We start from the raw sequence: 19465 nt of genomic DNA on the forward strand, positions 1-19465 counted from the left end.
ATGTAAAATTTGATGGGGCATATCAATTTTGTTCTATGCATGTTTCCATATCTCAATAGCTTTAAATTTTACAACAGATGTTAATGATAACTACTAAAAGAAATTAAAAAGCATTATTGACAAGGTATATGAAGATGCAATAATTCAGAGTTAACAAGATCCTATTTGTTGTTATATATGTGAGCCATCAACATATATAGAACGGGTTAACTGTAGGAAATCAATATACTAATTACTTCAACACACCTTAACTGTGGTTAATTGGGCATTCTTAAAATCATCTGATCCAAACTTCTTTTACAATCAAAGCACCAGAATTCTACAAATCAATATACTAATTACTTCAACACACCTTAACTGTCTTGAATAAGCATAAGCATGAGAGAAAGTATGCAAAGGGAACGGATTATTGTATGCAAAGAACACAAAGTATGGCTTTTCTTATTTCAAAAATAGAAAAATCAAAATAAATATATAACACTCTATATTTATATTTTTATCTTGTCTACTTTTATTTGGCTTTACATATAGCTGACTCTTACATAAGAGAAACACAGTAACTTTAAATACAAACACAAATGAAAATAATCTAAGATTACACACATAAAAAAACCAACATTTGTGACTTAAAAGATCTTTTCCAGCAACCTAAAAACATCTATGGCGAAAGCATTTCCGAGTGCTAACCCAGCAACAAGGCCACCCCCATATCCAATTAGAATTACCATCCAATACAATTCAAAGAAAGATCCCGACTCAGAATCTTGATCGCCATCAGGTTTTTGCAATGGAAGCTTAGGATGGTCTTCACATTTCTTCAACAAACGAATCCCGCACAAATCCTTGTTTCCCTCAAATGAATTATCATCAAATGTTAAAAATTGCCCATTTTCTGGGATTGGACCTGAGAGATTGTTGAAAGACACATTGAAGAAATCCAAGAAGGTTAGCCCTGTGAGTTGTTGAGGAATATTTCCTGACAGGCTATTGAGAGAAAGGTCCAACACTTCAAGATTTGAAAGCTTTCCGAAGGAAGATGGGATACTGCCAGTAAACATGTTATTGGACAAATTGAGCACAACAAGCCTATTCAAACTTCCCATGATATCCGGAATCTCACCATAAATTTTGTTACTTGAAAGATCAATGGCTACCATATGATGAAGGTATTGACCCCCAAGATAATCCATGACAACTCCTTTATTGGACATTGAAAATGAAGACAAATCAATATCTAGAAACAGATTCCCACTGTAATTAATCTCGTCCTTGAACTCCAGTTGTCTTTTGTTGGATATGATCATGGATTTGAAACACATGATTATTTCTGATGTTAATTTCATTGAGAAACCATTTTGAGAAAGATCCATGATTCGAAGCTGGGGAAATGTGTATTTCAATGGACACATTATAGCTCCGTGAAATTCATTATCACGTAAAGAAACAACCTTCAACTTAGGAAGAGATCCTAACCAGAAAGGAAATGAGTCATTGAAATGGTTATGGCTCACAGCAAGAACCTCTAGCATTCTGCAATTGACAAGTGCTCTTGGTAATTGACCATACAACTTGTTAGAACTAAAATCAATCAACTGAAGGGCATTTCCTTTCACATAAGTTTGAGGAATATTGCCAGTCAGTTTGTTTCCTGCGAGCGACAAATATTGAAGAGATTGACTAAAGCTTCCTAAACATGATGGAATCATGCCAACTAAATTGTTGGAAGATAAATCAAGATACACAAGTGACTGCAGGTTGCAAATAAAGGGGGATATTTCTCCCATCAATAGGTTGTTGGAAAGTTCCAAAGTCTGAAGAGTTGTTTTGTTCCATAACCAACTCGGTATTGTCTTTATGCTGTTGTCTGATATGAAAAGATCAGTCAACTCTTGCAAGTGTTGTATAAAATTGGGAAAATGAACAAAGTTGCATGAACTTAAAATCAAAGATTGAATTTGAGAAGGAAATGTTATGTTGGAAGTGTTCTTCCCTTCAAGAAAATACAATTTGTTGCCTCCGCCTAAACCAAGAATAGTAAGCTTTTGGAGCTTTGAAAGCATGTCAAGCTCGATCTGGCCTTCCAACAAATTACCAGATAGATCGAGAACTGTAAGATGTTCTAACCTGAAGAAGAAATATGGAATTTCACCTTGAAGATTATTTCGAGAAAGATCCAAGAAACTTAAAGTGGTTAGATTCATTATCCAAGTTGGAACTTCCCCAGCTAAATTGCACCAACCCAATCCTAACGTTTGAATTGGAGGAAGGATCGTCACATTGACATCCCTATTTTGTGAGAACAAGGACAATTTGTTGAAAGACAATTCAAGAACATTAAGCATCTTTAGCTTCAAAAACATGTCAAGTGTTAGGCGGCCGTCGAACAAATTAGAAGCTAGATGTAAAGTTACAAGATTCTCTAGTCCAAAAAGAGAGCGAGGGATTTCACCATGAAAGCTATTATCTTCAAGATTCAAGTAAGCCAAATTTGTCAGGTTTCCAATGGATGCAGGTAATGTGCCCTGCAGATTTTGGTTTTCCGCAAAATTCAAAGATGTTAAGTTTGCAAGAGAGAATATTCCGATAGGAAACTCACCATATAGTTCACATTGGCTAAAAGAGAGTTTTTGCAGAGATGTAAGGTTTGTGAGCGTGTGTGGTAAAGATGATGAAATGGTGACAAAATCAAGGCAAAGTTGTTCAAGTCTTGTTGAGTTTTGAATTAAGCTTCGCAGAGTGGATTCCTTGAGTTGTAAACGGTTGATAAATGGATTATCAAGCTGTTCAATATAGATGCGAAGATCAAGGGACAACAAGTTGGACAAATGGGAAATTTGAGTTGGGACTTCACCTGACAATGTGGTTTCACCCACTTGAGAAAGATTCAAATGCCTCAGTTGTGACAAGTGACCTATCCTTGCTGGAATTTGCGAGTGATTGAAGTCATTGTCAGAAAGATCAAGGCTTTGAAGATGCACAAGTGAGAAAAGGGTGCTATTGGCATCCATGGAACCATAGAGCTGGCTGCTACTAAGATCAATGGAAATGACATGACCTGTGAGCTCATCGCATTCAATGCCATCCCACAAGCAGCAATCTGTGGTTGGAATCCAAGAAAGAGTTTTAGGATAACTGAAAGGATTATAGGAAGCATACTTACTTATGATGAAGCTTTGTTTAAAGCTCAGCAAGGCATTGCTTTCATGCTGATGGCACTCATGATGATGAGTAGTAGTTGAATCATTCAAAGATAAACAGTTTGTGAATAGGGAGGATGAGAAGAGAAGAAGAAACTGTGTGGACAAAGCAAGAGAACACAACAACCCCATTAGTGTCATTTGTATAGAAGTAGATTTCAATGGATGAAATGTTTGGAACACTCTAATCGGTTTTTATAGTGAAGCAGTGATGGTGATACTATCTAATAGACATGAAGCAAGTAACGTTACATGCATTTGTATTATTCCGAGTGTTATTATGGCTGCTTCAGCAGACTTTTCAAATCACATACTGGCCTACACATCCGTGCTTCTTGGTTTAGAATAATTTGCATAATATGGCCAATCATGTCATTTTAATTTTCCCAAGATTTTTTCATACTTACTTTGAGTATCCCTTTATTAGAGGCAATTTTATTCGGGCATTTGAGATCCCATACATAGGGGCATGGTTCTTCTAGCCCCAGCTCTTTGTATATAACACTGGTTAAGGAAAATATGTATTATTAACTTCAACCATGTACATATATTGATTTCTGTGTACTTAGTTTTGTTTCTGACTTTGTTATGCAGAGTAGCCTCTCTGCTTCATTACATACCTTCCACAAACTGAACTATCTTGGTCTCTTGTTGCTACTTCATAGTGAAGTTCTTTGATAGTATATTTTTGTCATTACTATTTGACTTTGTTAACAACTTGCATTGACGTCTTTCATGCTTAATTTTCTCGTTATCTTTTATCTTTCATTATCACCACAAACTTCCTTGTTTTAGGTGTTCTAAGTAATAACAGTTGCATAAGTGACATGGATGTATTATTCCTAATTCCAATAGTGATGATAAATCATACTCATGAGAGTGTTCTAAGAAAGCTATTGATTGTGGCGGCTTCTGCAGACCCTTTCAAAGTTCAAAGCACATGCAGGAAGTCTGAGATATTCATGTAATTTTTCCATACTTAGCTTCTAAAATGGTGCTATTGAATGTAACTGCTGCATCTACAAACCTCTGTGCTTGGTTATCCTCCACAAACTTAACTCTCTCTTTGTCACACTCAAGGTTTTGACATCTTTGTCTCTAATATTTTAGTTTGCTAACTTGCATTCTATAGTTATACTTAATCTTCTCTCTTTAATTTGTTTCATATCATTTACTCCATCAAGTAAACTTACTTTGGCTTATATAAGAAGAGAGTTCAGATTTTTTTGGTGCTTTAATTTTAATATTATCAAAGGGAAATAACATCTTTTTAGAATAATATGAGAAATATGTCTGAGAAATTTTACGGTAGATTTATAAATTTTTGAAAAAAATATCAAATAAGTTCTTAAAGAATTGAAATATCGGATTTATAGATTTGGAAAAAAATTACTATGCTAAACACGATAATTATTTGTGAGAGACATATAAAATCCACCTTTACAATTCTCAAGGGATTTGGTGCAAGTCTTTTACAAATTTCCTCAGGAACTTATTTGATACTTTTTATTTCTTAAAGACCTTCAACTCTATTCCAAAAATTTTTTAAACTATTTGTTTTATTACTTTCAATTCTCTTCTTTTTTATCAGCAACATATTATGATATATATTATTGTAAAAAAATTATTTTAGATATGGGTTGGTTTGAGGTTTATTTACTTATTTTTCTTCTTTTTTTTTAAAAAAAATTCCTTTCATTTATATGGTCCTTTTTGCCAACTGATGTGTTTTAAAATCGGAAAGTTTTTTCAAGTATTTATGAGAGGAAAAGTAACTACCATACCTAATGCATAATATAAAAGACTATCAACTATAAAAGTAGCTCGTAACACAAATATGCATGAGTTGTGTTTTCTTAGGATAAATCACCCAAACATGCTTTCCAATCAAACGAATAAAAATTGCTTCTTTGATTAAAAGTACTTGTCCTGTTTTGTATAAGCACATAGAGTACTGAGAAAAGAAAAGTGTGCTTCAAACGTAGAAACTCATCAAGGGATGCTTCTACTATGAATGAACAAAGCAGAAAATCATCAATGATACTTAACTACTAAATTATTCTATGAAATTAACATGACCAATACCATAAAACTTGAAACCTGAGCAAAAGTCTCAGGTCTCAAGACTTAAAGTGGAGCACTCGAATATGACTTGTATACTAATGCGTATAATCAAACAAAAATTAAAGAAAAACAAGTATACAATAATAATACAAAGAACTCAATATATGATTTTCTTATTTTAATGATAGAGAAAGCAGCATACCATATTTATCTTTTATTTGCATGTTACCAACTTGCATAAGACAAATGCAATCACTTCAAATGTAAGCACATAAATGAAAAGACCAAAATCTAAACTTGTGAGTTAAAAGATCTTTTTCAAAACCTAAAAACATCTCCTGGAAAAGCATTTTCCAGTGCTAATCCAGAAACAAGGCCACCCATATCCAATTAAAATGACCATTCAATCTATCTATCCATATATTAGTAATATATTAAAGAAAAATTAAAAATAGCTTTCAAATTCATTCTTGCCTCCTAAGTTTTTAACATGATGGCACTTCAGCTTAAATGGTTTTAGATCCATTATTAACTTTTTACTCTTTTTTTCTCATATGTCTCATACTCTCATTATTTATTTTTTACACCTTAACGTCCAATTAAATTTATCAAACGTTACAAAGAATAAAACCAATGTCAATTCCACCTTAAGGTCCCATTCAAATTATGAAACATTATACCTAATAAAGGCCCCACTAAAATTAATATAAATTTTATCTTAAGTTCTCATTAAAATTATAAAACGTTACGGCTAACAAAATTCAATGTACAAAAAAAATTAATTTATTCTTAAGATGCCACTAAAATAATCAAATGTTATAAGAAATAAAAAATAAACATATAAATTCTTTTAAGCTTCCACTAAAATTAGAATAACTAATCTATTTTAAATGTAATCAATTGTAATATTAGTTTTAAATGTAATTAGATGGGTTTTTAAATATAATTAAAAATAACATAATTATATATTATATAATCAGATATTACAACGGTAATTACAACGTCCACTTTAACGGTCACAAATAATAAAGAACAATATAAATATATGTACATCTAAATACATATTTTTAATTTTTATATGTAATCAGATATTACAACGGTAACTATAACAGTCACTTTAACCACAACTAGAAAATTGTTTAATACAGAACGATTTACAGACAGATTTAGTCTTTATTACAGACGAATTTTTGGTTACCGACGGATTTTGTCCCTCTGTAAAAGCCTCATCGAAAATTATTTACCAACGGATTTTTTCGTCGGAAAATTACCGACGAATTTTTACCAGTTACCGATAGTAAATTCTCTCATCCATTCCCTGAAACATCGAACTTTTCAACGGATTTTCTGACGAATTTTTGTCTGTAATTACAGACAGATTTTTCGATGGATTTTCCGTCAGAATCCGTCGGTAATTAGCAACAGATTTTTCGACAGATTTTCTGTCGGTAATTGGAGCCTTGGAAAACCACTCCAAACTCTGAATACAGACAGAAAATCCGTCTGTAAATCTGTCAGTAAGGTAAAATAGATTTTTTTTAGATTTTTTCATTACAAAATAAACCTGTTTTCATACAAAATAAATATACATTTAATAAATATAAATTTTTATCTAATTTGTATTCGAATATTTATAGTATTTTAAAAAAATAAACAAATTCATCGTATTATCAAACTAAAAGAAAAGTACTATAAACAAGCAAGTCAATATAATTCAAAATATAAACAAAGTGTATTGATAAATCAACTATAATCCTCAGTGTATTGTCTAACCGTACTAAATTTATCAGCTATAATTCATAACATTGTATTATATGAGAAAAATTACATTATGCAAATCTCTACAAGCCAATCAACCAGTATCCCGCATATGCTTTGAGTAATGTCGTGTTGCTTTATATCTCTTAATGCAATTGGAAAAGGGCTACACTTCTTGTCTAATATTTCAAAGTACTGCATGTCAGAAAAAGTACTTGAAAAAATGTCAATAGTAAAAGTTATTCACTTTGTTATGGCACAAAAAACTCATTACTCAACATTATAATGAAAATTATGTCAATTGAATGCATAAGAACTAACCATGATCAGTACAATATGAAAATATTTCAATATATAATTTATTAACTCTCAGAAATAAAAAACCAAACAAACAAGTTTTGTGGAAAGAAAAGGCCAATGAGCACACTTGTTTAGCTCTGTGCCGTAAACATAACTGCAGCATTAATATAAAGAACAAGCCAATCTAGTAAAAAACCAGGAACCAAAGTATTCAAAACCAGGTTGTTTAGATTGATAATTGAAGAAAACTATATCTTGGATTGTTCTACCCAAGCACCCAATATTACAGAAGGCTAAGAGTACCAACCATTTCTTTGAATCATCATACTTTAAGGTGCTGGGGATTGAAACACGAGCAGAATCAACATTCCTTAACGAGCCACCCCTGACACTCCATTCAATCTGCACAGAAGCAATTTTAGGTGCTCGTGCTTCTTGCCACCAGTTGTGGGGTGCTTCCAGCAGCTTAAAGGGACCATATGAATTAACTAATTTGCCATGAAATGAAACTAGTAAATCAGTTCTCAATTCAAAAGTTGAAAATACAAAAATCTGGCCTTCTATATATTTTAATTCATGGACTTCCAACAAAAATTTTTAGAAGTTGTAAAATCAATTTCTAGGACTAGGACTAGGAACAATTCTAATATACAATGCAAGGAGTAATGATTTCCATAGATCCCAACTAAGAACAATTAAGCTATTTTTAATCAGCCAATAAGCTATACAATGCATCAGTAGAAATGGGGCAACCCACTTTAGAGAAATTTAACAAAAGAATAAGGAGAGAACAAGAACATCACTTTCATATAATATTATATAGAGAGAAAGAGTGAAGAGCGAGAGAGACAGACCAAAAAAAAATAAACGTAGAAAGAACAAAGAAGCACCGTAAAATATATCTTAAAATAATAAATGAATCAGAAAGAATATATTCAACTACCTTCTGATGTAAGCCAGCCATTTTAGCTACCATTTGAGCTGCCTCACTTCATACTCTAAGAATATGCTAGTAGCAATAAGCTTTTGGCTACAAGAGAGTCGCATCCTGAAGAATAATGCACGTATATTAGCTGGGCAATGTTGTAATAAATACAAGAATAACCGGGTTGTTAAGCAGAATGCATAGTCCCCACCGACATCCCAATTTTCCATCCCATTTACTGTTTCTCACTGTTGTTTAGAGTTTCTTAGGTAGATCATATGTCTTTTTAAGAAACTTAGAGGCTATTTCATCGTTTCTATAGCATAGAACACGTAATAACGTGTTTGGTTCAGATGGATACCACTGGCCAGAAGTTGGAGGTAATGGAAGCCTAGACCTTGCAGAGGATTTATATGTCTCCAGGGTTACTCGTCTAAACCGCTCTATAATGGTCTCTGTGTCAGTTCTGAAAAGGGGAAGGATAGATCTCACAGTAATTGAAAACTTATCTATTAATTCAGAAGGCAAGCCATCCCCATTTGCCCAAAATAGTTCCTTAAGAAATTTGAAATCATCCTCGATGATCTAAGAGTCCTTCCGGGAAGAAGCACGGGATGGACCACCAGCAAGCAATACAAGCAAGAATCCATCAAAGGACTAGGACTAGGAACAATTCTAATATATAGAACTGGTTAACTGTAGGAAATTAATATAGAACGGGTTAACTGTAGGAAATCAATATACTAATTAATTACTTCAACACACCTTAACTGTGGTTAATTGGGCATTCTTAAAATCATGTTTATGAATAATGTATAGATGGATATGTTAACCTTTCATACTCAATGGTAATTGCTCTCTTTTTTTCAAGACTATGGTTTTGTTCTCTTAATGGGTTGTTCTGTGCTCCCTATGATAATAGAGATTATTGTCCCTATGGGGTGTTCTTGTAATTTCATTTCTTATTCTGCTTCAATTCCTATGACAAAAATTAGTGCTCTTACTATGAAAAAGAGAGAGATTGATCATCATTACTTCTCCTTCCTTCTATGGTGTTGTTGACTTTTCATCTTGAAATAGAAGAGAAAAAAGAAATTTCCTGTTTTTGTTAGTAACTTTTTCAAATGAAAAGATTTAGACTATGGATGGTTGTAATTTTAGTTTTGTTTGGAAATCTCATTTTTGTTATTACTGTTGGTCCAATTGATCTACTTATAATATTTTTCATATCAATGAATACTTGTTTTTTTGAAAGAAAGACTTGCTTCTTTTTACATTTTACAAAACATGCTGTCATGAATAAGCATAAGCATAAGAGAAAGTATGTAAGGGGAATGGATTATTGTATGCAAAGAACACAAAGTATGGCTTTTCTTATTTCAAAAATAGAAAAATCAAAATAAATATATAACACACTTTATTTATATTTTTATCATGTCTACATTTATTTGGATTTACACATAGCTGACTCTTACATAAGAGAAACACAATAACTTCAAATACAAACACAAAAATAGAAATAATCTAAGATTACACACATGAAAAGACCAACATATAGACTTTTGACTTAAAAGATCTTTTTCAGCAACCTAAAAACATCTATGGCGAAAGCATTTCCCAGTGCTAACCCAGCAACAAGGCCACCCCCATATCCAATTAGAATTACCATCCAATACAATTCAAAGAAAGATCCTGACTCAGAATCTTGATCGCCATCAGGTTTTTGCAATGGAAGCTTAGGATGATCTTCACATTTCTTCAACAACCGAATCCCGCACAAATCTTTGTTTCCCTTAAATGAATTATCATCAAATGTTGAAAGTTGCCCATTTTCTGGGATTGGACCTGAGAGATTGTTGAAAGACACATTGAAGAAATCCAAGAAGTTTAGCCCTGTGAGTTGTTGAGGAATATTTCCTGACAGGCTATTGAGAGAAAGGTCCAACACTTCAAGACTTGAAAGCTTTCCGAAGGAAGATGGGATGCTGCCAGTAAACATGTTATTGGACAAGTTGAGCACCACAAGACCATTCAAACTTCCCATGGTATCTGGAATCTCACCATAAATTTTGTTACATGAAAGATCAATGGCTACCATGTGACGAAGGTATTGACCCCCAAGATAATCCATGACAACTCCTTTGTTGGACATTGAAAATAAAAACGAATCAAGATCTACAACCTCATCCCCAATGAAAATCTCGTCCTTGAAATCCATAAGTCTTTTGTTGGATATGATCATCGATTTGAAGCACATGATTATTTCTGATGTTAATTTCATTGAGAAACCATTTTGAGAAAGATCAATGATTCGAAGATGGGGAAATGTGTATTTCAATGGACACATGATAGCTCCGTGAAATTGATTATCACGTAAAGAAACAACCTTTAACTTAGGAAGAGATCCCAACCAGAAAGGAAATGAGTCATTGAAATGGTTATGTCTCACATCAAGAAACTCTAGCATTCTGCAATTGACAAGTGCTCTTGGTAATTGACCGTACAACTTGTTAGAACTAAAATCGATAAACCGAAGGACATTTCTTTTCACATAAATTTGAGGAATATTGCCTGTCAATTTGTTTCCTGAGACATTCAAAAGTTGAAGGGATTGGCTAAAGCTTCCCAAACATGATGGAATCATGCCAACTAAATTGTTGGAAGATAAATCAAGTACCACAAGTGACTGCAGGTTGCATATGGAGGGGAATATTTCTCCCATCAATAGGTTGTTGGAAATATCCAAACTCTGAAGAGTTGTTTTGTTCCATAACCAACTCGGTATTGTCTTTATGCTGTTGTCTGATATGAAAAGATAAGTCAACTCTTGCAAGTGTTGTATAAAATTGGGAAAATGAACTAAGTTGCATGAACCTAAAGTCAAAGTTTGAATTTGAGAAGGAAATGTTACGTTGAAAGTGTTCTTCCCCTCAAGAAAAGACAACTTGTTGCCTCCGCCTAAACTAAGTGTAGTAAGCTTTTTGAGCTTTGAAAGCATTTCAAGCTCGATCTGTCCTTCCAACACATTACCAGCTAGATCAAGACCTGTAAGATTCTCCAACATGAAGAGGAAATATGGAATTTCACCTTGAAGTTTATTTTGAGAAAGATCCAAGTGATATAAAGAGGTTAGATTCATCATCCAAGTTGGAACTTCCCCAGCTAAATTGCACTCACTCAATCCTAACCATTGAATTGGAGGAAGGGTTGTCACATTGACATCCCTGTTTTGTGAGAACAAGGACAATTTGTTGACAGACAAGTCAAGATTATTAAGCATCTTTAACTTCAAAATCATGTCAAGTGCTAGTTCGCCTTCAAAAAAATTAAACGACAGCGACAAAAATTTAAGATTCTTAAGTCGAAAAAGAGACCGAGGGATTTCACCATGAAAGCTATTATCTCCAAGAACCAATTGAGCTAAATTGGTCAGGTTTCCAATGGATGCAGGTAATGTACCCTGCAGATTTTGGTTTTCCCCAAAATTCAAGATTGTTATGTTTGGGAGATGGAATATTCCGACTGGAAACTCACCATATAGTTCACATCGGCGAAAAGAAAGCATTTGCAAAGACGTAAGGTTTGTGAGAGTATGAGGTAAAGATGATGAAATGGTCACAAAATTCAGACGAAGGTGTTCAAGTCTAGTCGAGTTTTGGGTTAAGCTTGTAAGAGTGGATGCCTTGAGTTGCAAATGGTTGATTAGATTATATGGAAGCGGCTGAAGAGTATAGCTGCGAAGATCAAGGGACAACAAGTTGGATAATTGTGAAACTTGAGGTGGAACTTCACCAGAGAATGTGTTTTCATTGCCATGAGAAAGATTCAGATATCTTAGTTGTGAAAGCTCACCTATCTTGGCAGGAATTTGAGAGTGATTAAAGTCATTGTCAGAAAGATCAAGGCTTTGAAGGTGCACAAGTGAGAAAAGGGTGCTATTGGGATCCATGAAACCATAGAGTTGGCTGCTTCCAAGATCAATGCCGATCACATGACCTGTGAGCTCATTGCATTCAATGCCATCCCAGGAGCAGCAATCTGTGGTTGGAATCCAAGAAAGAGTTTTAGGATAACTGAAAGGATTGTAAGAAGCAGACTTACTTATGATGAAGGTTTTTTTAAAGCTGAGCAAGGCATTGTTTTCATGTTGATGGCACTCATGATGATGAGTTGTAGTTGAATCATTCAAAGTAAAACAGTTTGTGAAGAGGGAAGATGAGAAGAGAAGAAGAAACTGTATGGAGAAAGTAAGAGAACATAAGAACCCCATTATTGTGATCGTATAGCAGTAGGTTTCAATGGATGGAATGTTTGGGACACTCTAATGGGTTTTTATAGTGAAGCAGTGATGGTGATGCTAAATTCCAATAGACAATAGTGATGATAAGGCATACTCATAAGTGCCTTTCCGCAGACCCTTTCAAAGTTCAAAGCATATGCAGAGAAATTCTATCGATAGACTTAATTTTTTCTCTTTAATTTGTTTCATATCATTGACTCTAAGTAAACTTACTGTGGCTTATATAGGAAGAGAGTTCAGATATCTTTGCATTGATGCTTTAATTTTAATATTATCTAAGGGAAATAAAATAACTTTTTCTTAGAATAATAGAAAACATTTGTCTTTAACACGATTTATCATTTTGTGAGGGACATATAAAGTCCACCATTACCATTCTGTAGGGTTTTGATACAAGTCCATTACACAATTTTCTCAAAAATTATTTGACACTTGTGTAGTGCTTCTTACGCTACTTGCAACAGTTCTGGATTATGAAAAGCAGCTAGAAATATTGGCGTGCATTTTGAGCAAGAAAAAATATGGCCCTTCATGTCATTTTCAAAATTATTATGTAAAATATAGAAAATAAAAATGAATTAAGCAGTTATTGAGTCGTAAAGAACTGAATAAAGCTTAGCAAAGACCAATTATCATGTATCTTAAGAACACAGTACATGACCATGAAAACAGCACAATAAATCAGTGTAAAGAGAGAGGGAAAGGGAGGTGTGCTTGAAGCATACAAACCAAGAGATGCTTTTACTATGAATACCATTTTTTCTAGCTTGCACCAAAGAACAAATGAAGGAAAAAAGCAGAAAAGAATCAACCAATATACTGCATCATTTTAAAAAGAAACTCTCTTAGCAAATGTTTTTTACTTTGATGTTTCTCTTAGGAAAAAATGCTTTTACTTTGATGTTTTTTACTGCATCATTATAGTCTAATGCTTAACTTCAACTCCTATTTTATTCGAAAGTGTATCTCTAGCAATGTAATACTTAGCTTAATTGAAATTAAATTAAATGAAATTTGCTTATGAAATTTAAATTAGAACTTAAGCACCAACTAGGATGGTGTTTTGATAATTTTTGCGTGCATCTTGGGCAAGAGAAGAAAAATACTGATAGTGCTTTCTGGTTTTGATTAATTGGAATAATGTGATCATTCATTTCACTTTACGACTCTAAGATTTTTCTAAATTGGTGATGCTAAATTCCAATTGACAATAGTAATGATCAATCATACACATCCCTCCTTATAGGTCCACTTCTAGTTGAATTATTGATCAATTTCTCTAAACTAATTGAAGTGCTGCCTTCGGTACCATTAAAAAATTTTGTGCATATAATGGAGCATGTCACATTATTAGTCAACGCCATTTGTCATGCTAATGGACCACTAAACAATGCTAGTTGACTACAAAATAAAATTACTTCCTAAATAATTTCAGGTCTGAAACTAAAATTTTAAAATTCTGAGAAGTACAGAAGAAACACATCTGCAATTTTGTTAAAACCAAATTCAACCAACCTCTAAATATTTTGTTAACTAATGCATGCACACAAGTGGAAGCTGCTCGAGCCTATGACATAGCAGCAATTGAGAGCAGAAGAATTAATGCTGTAACCAACTGTGATTAAGTGATTACTTAAGTTATATTGACAATAATGTAAAATATGATGGACATATGGATTTTGTTCTATGTTTCCATATCTCAATAGCTTTAAAATCTACAACAGATATTAAAGATAATTGCTAAAATTAAAGAAAAATCATCGTTCACAAAAGTATATGAATATACAGTAATTCACCGTTAACAAGATCCTATTTTGTTGTTATATTTGAACCATTAACATATATAAAACAGATTAAACATTGTTAATTGTGCTTTCTTAAAAGTTAAGAATCATCTGATCCAAACTTCCTTTACAATCAGAAGCACAAAAAAACTCAGCAAGTTCCTTTTCCATGTTACATAACTTCAGTTAAATAACCCAAAAAACATGTTATGTATACTATGTAGACCTTTGCTTCGTTGCAGTTACTTCTCTACACAATATGGTAACTTCCCATACTTATTAGTAACCGCTCTCTATTTTTCATGTGTCTGAGACTATGGTTCTGTAAACTTGACAGGTTGTTCTGTGCTTGCTTTGATAGAGATTATTGTCCTTATTTATGGGGGGTTTTTGTAATTTCATTTCTTGCTCTCCATTCGATTCTCATGAGAAAAATAAAGATCAGTGCTCTTACTATGAAGAAGAGAGTGATTGATCATCATTGATCATCATTGCTTCTTCAGTTCTTCTTCTTTCTATATTTTTGTTAGTATATTTTTCCATAAAAAAATTGGTTAGTTTTCTGTATTTCTATATTAGCTTTTTTTTTTCTTTCTCTATAATATAATGCTGGCTGTAATTTAGTTTTTCTAAGAAAATATCATTTTTGTTATTATTGTTTGCTCAATTGATCCTACTTATAATTAGATTCAAATTAATGATTTTTTTTTTTTTGAAAAAATTGCTTTGCTTTACTTTTTACAGTTATCCTATCTTGCATGGGCATAATCAAAAGATTGAGTATACAAAGTACAAACAGAAAAAGAAAAAGAAAAATAGACATATAAATATATAACACACTATATACTTTTACTTTATCTACTTTATTTGGAATTACACATGGCCCACTCTTACATGAGATGAACACAATAACTTCAAATGAAAACACACAAATAAAAATGATCTAACATTACACAGATGAAAATAACAAAATCTAGACTTGTGATTTAAAAGATCCTTTTCAGCAACCTATAAACATCTACAGCAAAAGCATTTCCCAGTGCTAACCCAGCAAGAAGGCCACCCCCATATCCAATTAGAATTACCATCCAATTAGATTTAAAGAAAGATCCTGATTCAAAGTCTTGATTACCCTCAGGTGTTGGTAGTGGAGGCATCGAATGATCTTTGCATTTCTTCACCAATTGAATCCCGCACAAATCATTGTTTCCCTTAAATGAATTATCATCAAATGTGGAAAGTTGCCCACTTTCTGGTATTGGACCTGAGAGATTGTTGAAAGACACATTGAAGAAATCCAAGAAGGTTAGCCCTGTGAGTTGTTGAGGAATATTCCCTGACAAGTTATTGAGAGAAAGGTCCAGCACTTCAAGATTTGAAAGCTTTCCGAAGGAAGATGGGATGCTGCCAGTAAACATGTTATTGGACAAGTTGAGCACAACAAGACCATTCAAACTTCCCATGGTATCTGGAATCTCACCATAAATTTTGTTACATGAAAGATCAACGGCTACCATGTGATGAAGGTATTGAACCCCAAGATAATCCATGACAACTCCTTTGTTGGACATTGAAAATGAAAGCAACTCAATATCAATCAAAGAATGTTGCAAATAATAAACGTCGTCTTTGAAATGTGCTGGATCACTTGTGTTGGAAAGTGTCATCGATCTGAAATTCTTGATTATTTCTGATGACAAATTTCCAGAAAAATCATTCTGAGAAAGATCAATGATTTGAAGTTTCAAAAATGTACAATTTGATGGGCACTTAATAGCTCCATGAAATTTATTGTTACGTAAAGAAATAACCTTCAGTTTAGGAAGAGATTGTAACCAGAAAGGAAATGAATCATTCAAATGGTTATGGCTCACATCAAGAAGCTCTAGCATTCTACAGTTGACTAATGATCTTGGTAATTGACCATACAAATTGTTAGAGCTGAAATCAATGAACTGAAGGGCATTTCTTTTAGAATAAGTTTGAGGAATATTGCCAATCAATTTGTTTCCTGCAAGCCTCAAAAAGCGAAGAGATTGGCTAAAACTTCCCAAACATGATGGAATCATGCCAACTAAATTGTTGGAAGATAAATCAAGATGCACCAAGGATTGCAGATTGCATATCAAGGGGGATATTTCTGCTATCAATAGATTGTTGAAAATCTCCAACCTCTGAAGAGTTGTTTTATTCCATATCCAACTGGGTATTGTCTTTATGCTATTGTATGATATGGAAAGATCAGTCAACTCTTGCAAGTGTTGTATAAAATTGGGAAAATGAACCAAATTGCATGAACTTAATTCTAAATATTGAATTTGAGAAGGAATGGTTACATTCGAAGTGTTCTTCCCTTCAAGAAAAAACAATTTATTACCTCCCCCAAAACCAAGTACAGTCAGCTTTTTGAGTTTTGAAAGCATATCAAGCTCGATCTGTCCTTCCAATATATTATTAGCTAGTTCGAGAACTGTAAGATTTTCTAACCTGAAGAAGAAATATGGAATTTCACCTTGAAGATTATTTCGAGAAAGATCCAAGTGACTTAGAGTGGTTAGATTCATTATCCAAGTTGGAACTTCCCCAGCTAAATTGCACCCACTCAATTCTAACCGCTGAATTGGAGGAAGGATTGTCAGATTGACATACCTATTTTGTGAGAACAAAGACAATTTGTTGCCAGACAAGTGAAGACCATTAAGCATCTTTAGCTTCAAAAACATGTCAAGTGCTAAGCTGCCTTCAAAGAAATTATACGACAGAGACAAATGTTCAAGATTTTCGAGTCTAAAAAGAGACTGCGGGATTTCACCATGAAAGCTATTATCTTCAAGAGCCAAGTAAGCCAAATTGGTCAGGTTTCCAATGGATGCAGGTAATGTACCCTGCAGATTTTGGTTTTGCACTAAATTCAAAGAAGTTAAGTTTGGGAAATAGAATATTCCAACCGGAAACTCACCATATAGTTCACAGTTTCGAAAAGAGAGTTTTTGCAGAGATGTAAGGTTTGTGAGAGTGTTAGGTAAAGATGATGAAATGCTGACATAATTAAGGCGAAGTTGTTCAAGTCTTGTTGAGTTCTGAATTAAGCTTCGCAGAGTGGATACCTTGAGTTGTAAATGGTTGATCATTAGATTATCAAGCGGTGGCAAAATATAGCTGCGAAGATCAAGGGACAACAAGTTGGACAAATGGGAAATTTGAGTTGGGACTTCACCTGACAATGTGGTTTCACCCACTTGAGAAAGATTCAAATAGCTCAGTTGTGACAAGTCACCTATCTTGGCTGGAATTTGCGAGTGATTGAAGTCATTGTCCGAAAGATCAAGACTTTGAAGATGCACAAGTGAGAAAAGGGTGCTATTGGGATCCATGGAACCATAGAGCAGGCTGCTACTAAGATCAATGGAAATGACATGACCTGTGAGCTCATCACATTCAATGCCATCCCAGGAGCAGCAATCTGTGGAAGGACTCCAAGAAAGAGTTTTAGGATAACTGGAAGGATTGTAAGAAGCAGACTTACTTATGATGAAGCTTTGTTTAAAGCTGAGCAAGGCATTGCTTTCATGTTGATGGCACTCATGATGATGAGTACTAGTTAAATCATTCAAAGTAAAACAGTTTGTGAAGAGGGAAGATGAGAAGAGAAGAAGAAACTGTATGGAGAAAGTAAGAGAACATAAGAACCCCATTATTGTGATCGTATAGCAGTAGGTTTCAATGGATGGAATGTTTGGGACACTCTAATCGGTTTTTATAGTGAAGCAGTGATGGTGATACTGTGTAGCAGACATGCAGCAAGTAACATCACATGCATTTGTATTATTCCGAGTGTGATATTGCTGCTCATTTCGTGGAAGAAAAGAAAGATAGTGATCCTTGTCATGGCTGGTTCTGCGGACTTTTGAAACCACATACTGGTTTAGCATAATTTGCATAATATGGCCAATCATGTGATTTTAACTATCCTAAGATTTTTTTCATACTAACTTTGAGTATCCTTTTTTTAGAGGCAATTTTATTCGAGCATTTGAGATACCATACATAGGGGCATGGTTTTTCTAGCACTGGCTTTTTTTATAGTCTAAAACTCGACACCACTGGTTAAGCAAAATAAGTATTTGCAACTTCAACCGAATATATATTGATTTCTGTGTACTTTGTTTTTTTTTTTTTTTTTTTTTTCTAACTTTTTTATACAGAGTAACTTCTCTGCTTCATTACATACCTTCCACAAACTGAACTATCTTGTCTCTTGTTACTACTTGATAGTGAAGTTCCTTGATAGTATATTTTTGTCACTACTATTTGACTTTGTTAATAACTTGCATTGACGCCCTTTATGCTTCATTTTCTCGTTATCTTTATCTTTCTTTAAGTAACGCAGTTGCATAAGTGACATGTATGTATTATTCCTAATTTCAACAGTGATGATAAATCATACTCACGAGAGTGTGATGTTGCATTGCCGTTCGTTTAGGGGAAGACAAGAAAACTATTGATTGTGGCGGCTTCTGCAGACCCTTTCAAAGTTCAAAGCACATGCAGGAAGTCTGACACATTCATGCCATTTTTCCACACTTAGCTTCTAAAATGGTGCTATTGAATGTAACTGCTGCATCTACAAACCTCTGAGCTTGGTTATCCTCCGCAAACTTAACTCTCTCTTTGTCACACTCAAGGTTTTGACATCTTTGTCTCTAATATTTTAGTTTGCTAACTTGCATTCTATAGTTATACTACTTAATCTTCTCTCTTTAATTTGTTTCATATCATTGAGTCCATCAAGTAAACTTACTTTGGCTTATATAAGAAGAGAGTTCAGATTTTTTTGGTGCTTTAATTTTAATATTATCAGAAGAAAATAATTTTTTTTTAAATAATAGAAAAAATAGGTCTTTAACAAATTTTGAAGTAGACTTATACAGTTATACCTTATTTTGAAAAAAAATACCAAATAAATTCTTTAAGAATTGAAATAATAAATTTATAGGTCCAAGAAAAATTACAATGCTAAACACGATTTATCAATTTCATTCTACTAAAAGTTTTCAATCGGGCATATAAGGTCCACTGTTACAATTTTTTGGGAATATGATACAAGTCCATTACAAAATGAGTTTAAATGACCATT

The 19465-nt window shown here is 33.5% G+C and overlaps 3 protein-coding genes across 5 annotated transcripts; all 3 read right to left on the reverse strand.

Moving 5' to 3' along the window:
- Positions 1 to 414: 414 nt before the first annotated feature.
- LOC107635300 (receptor-like protein 7) lies at positions 415 to 3375 on the reverse strand. Its single transcript, XM_016338739.3, has one exon. The coding sequence runs from the start codon at positions 3336 to 3338 to the stop codon at positions 627 to 629; it is 2712 nt and encodes a 903-aa protein (XP_016194225.3). The 5' UTR covers positions 3339 to 3375; the 3' UTR covers positions 415 to 626.
- A 6216-nt stretch (positions 3376 to 9591) lies between these two features.
- On the reverse strand, positions 9592 to 12714 carry LOC107637257 (receptor-like protein 6). Its single transcript, XM_016340689.3, has one exon. It carries the CDS (start codon positions 12512 to 12514, stop codon positions 9812 to 9814), a length of 2703 nt encoding a protein of 900 aa, XP_016196175.1. The 5' UTR covers positions 12515 to 12714; the 3' UTR covers positions 9592 to 9811.
- A 2413-nt stretch (positions 12715 to 15127) lies between these two features.
- On the reverse strand, positions 15128 to 18109 carry LOC107635305 (receptor like protein 27-like). 3 transcript variants are annotated; one of them, XM_088483525.1, is made up of 3 exons: positions 17546 to 17683; positions 17288 to 17435; positions 15128 to 17213 (listed from the first exon to the last, which is right to left on the reverse strand). In XM_088483525.1, exons 2-3 carry the CDS (start codon positions 17372 to 17374, stop codon positions 15315 to 15317), a joined length of 1986 nt encoding a protein of 661 aa, XP_088339651.1. In that variant the 5' UTR covers positions 17375 to 17435; positions 17546 to 17683; the 3' UTR covers positions 15128 to 15314. The 3 variants fall into 3 exon arrangements, with proteins under 3 accessions (XP_088339651.1, XP_016194235.1, XP_088339650.1); XM_088483524.1 differs by having other exon boundaries at positions 15498 to 15732; positions 15809 to 18109; XM_016338749.3 differs by having other exon boundaries at positions 15128 to 18103.
- Positions 18110 to 19465: the final 1356 nt, after the last annotated feature.

The sequence above is a fragment of the Arachis ipaensis genome, chromosome B4 (assembly GCF_059453495.1).
Source record: "Arachis ipaensis isolate K30076 ecotype BB chromosome B4, ASM5945349v1, whole genome shotgun sequence".
In the NCBI taxonomy this organism is placed as follows: domain Eukaryota; kingdom Viridiplantae; phylum Streptophyta; class Magnoliopsida; order Fabales; family Fabaceae; genus Arachis; species Arachis ipaensis.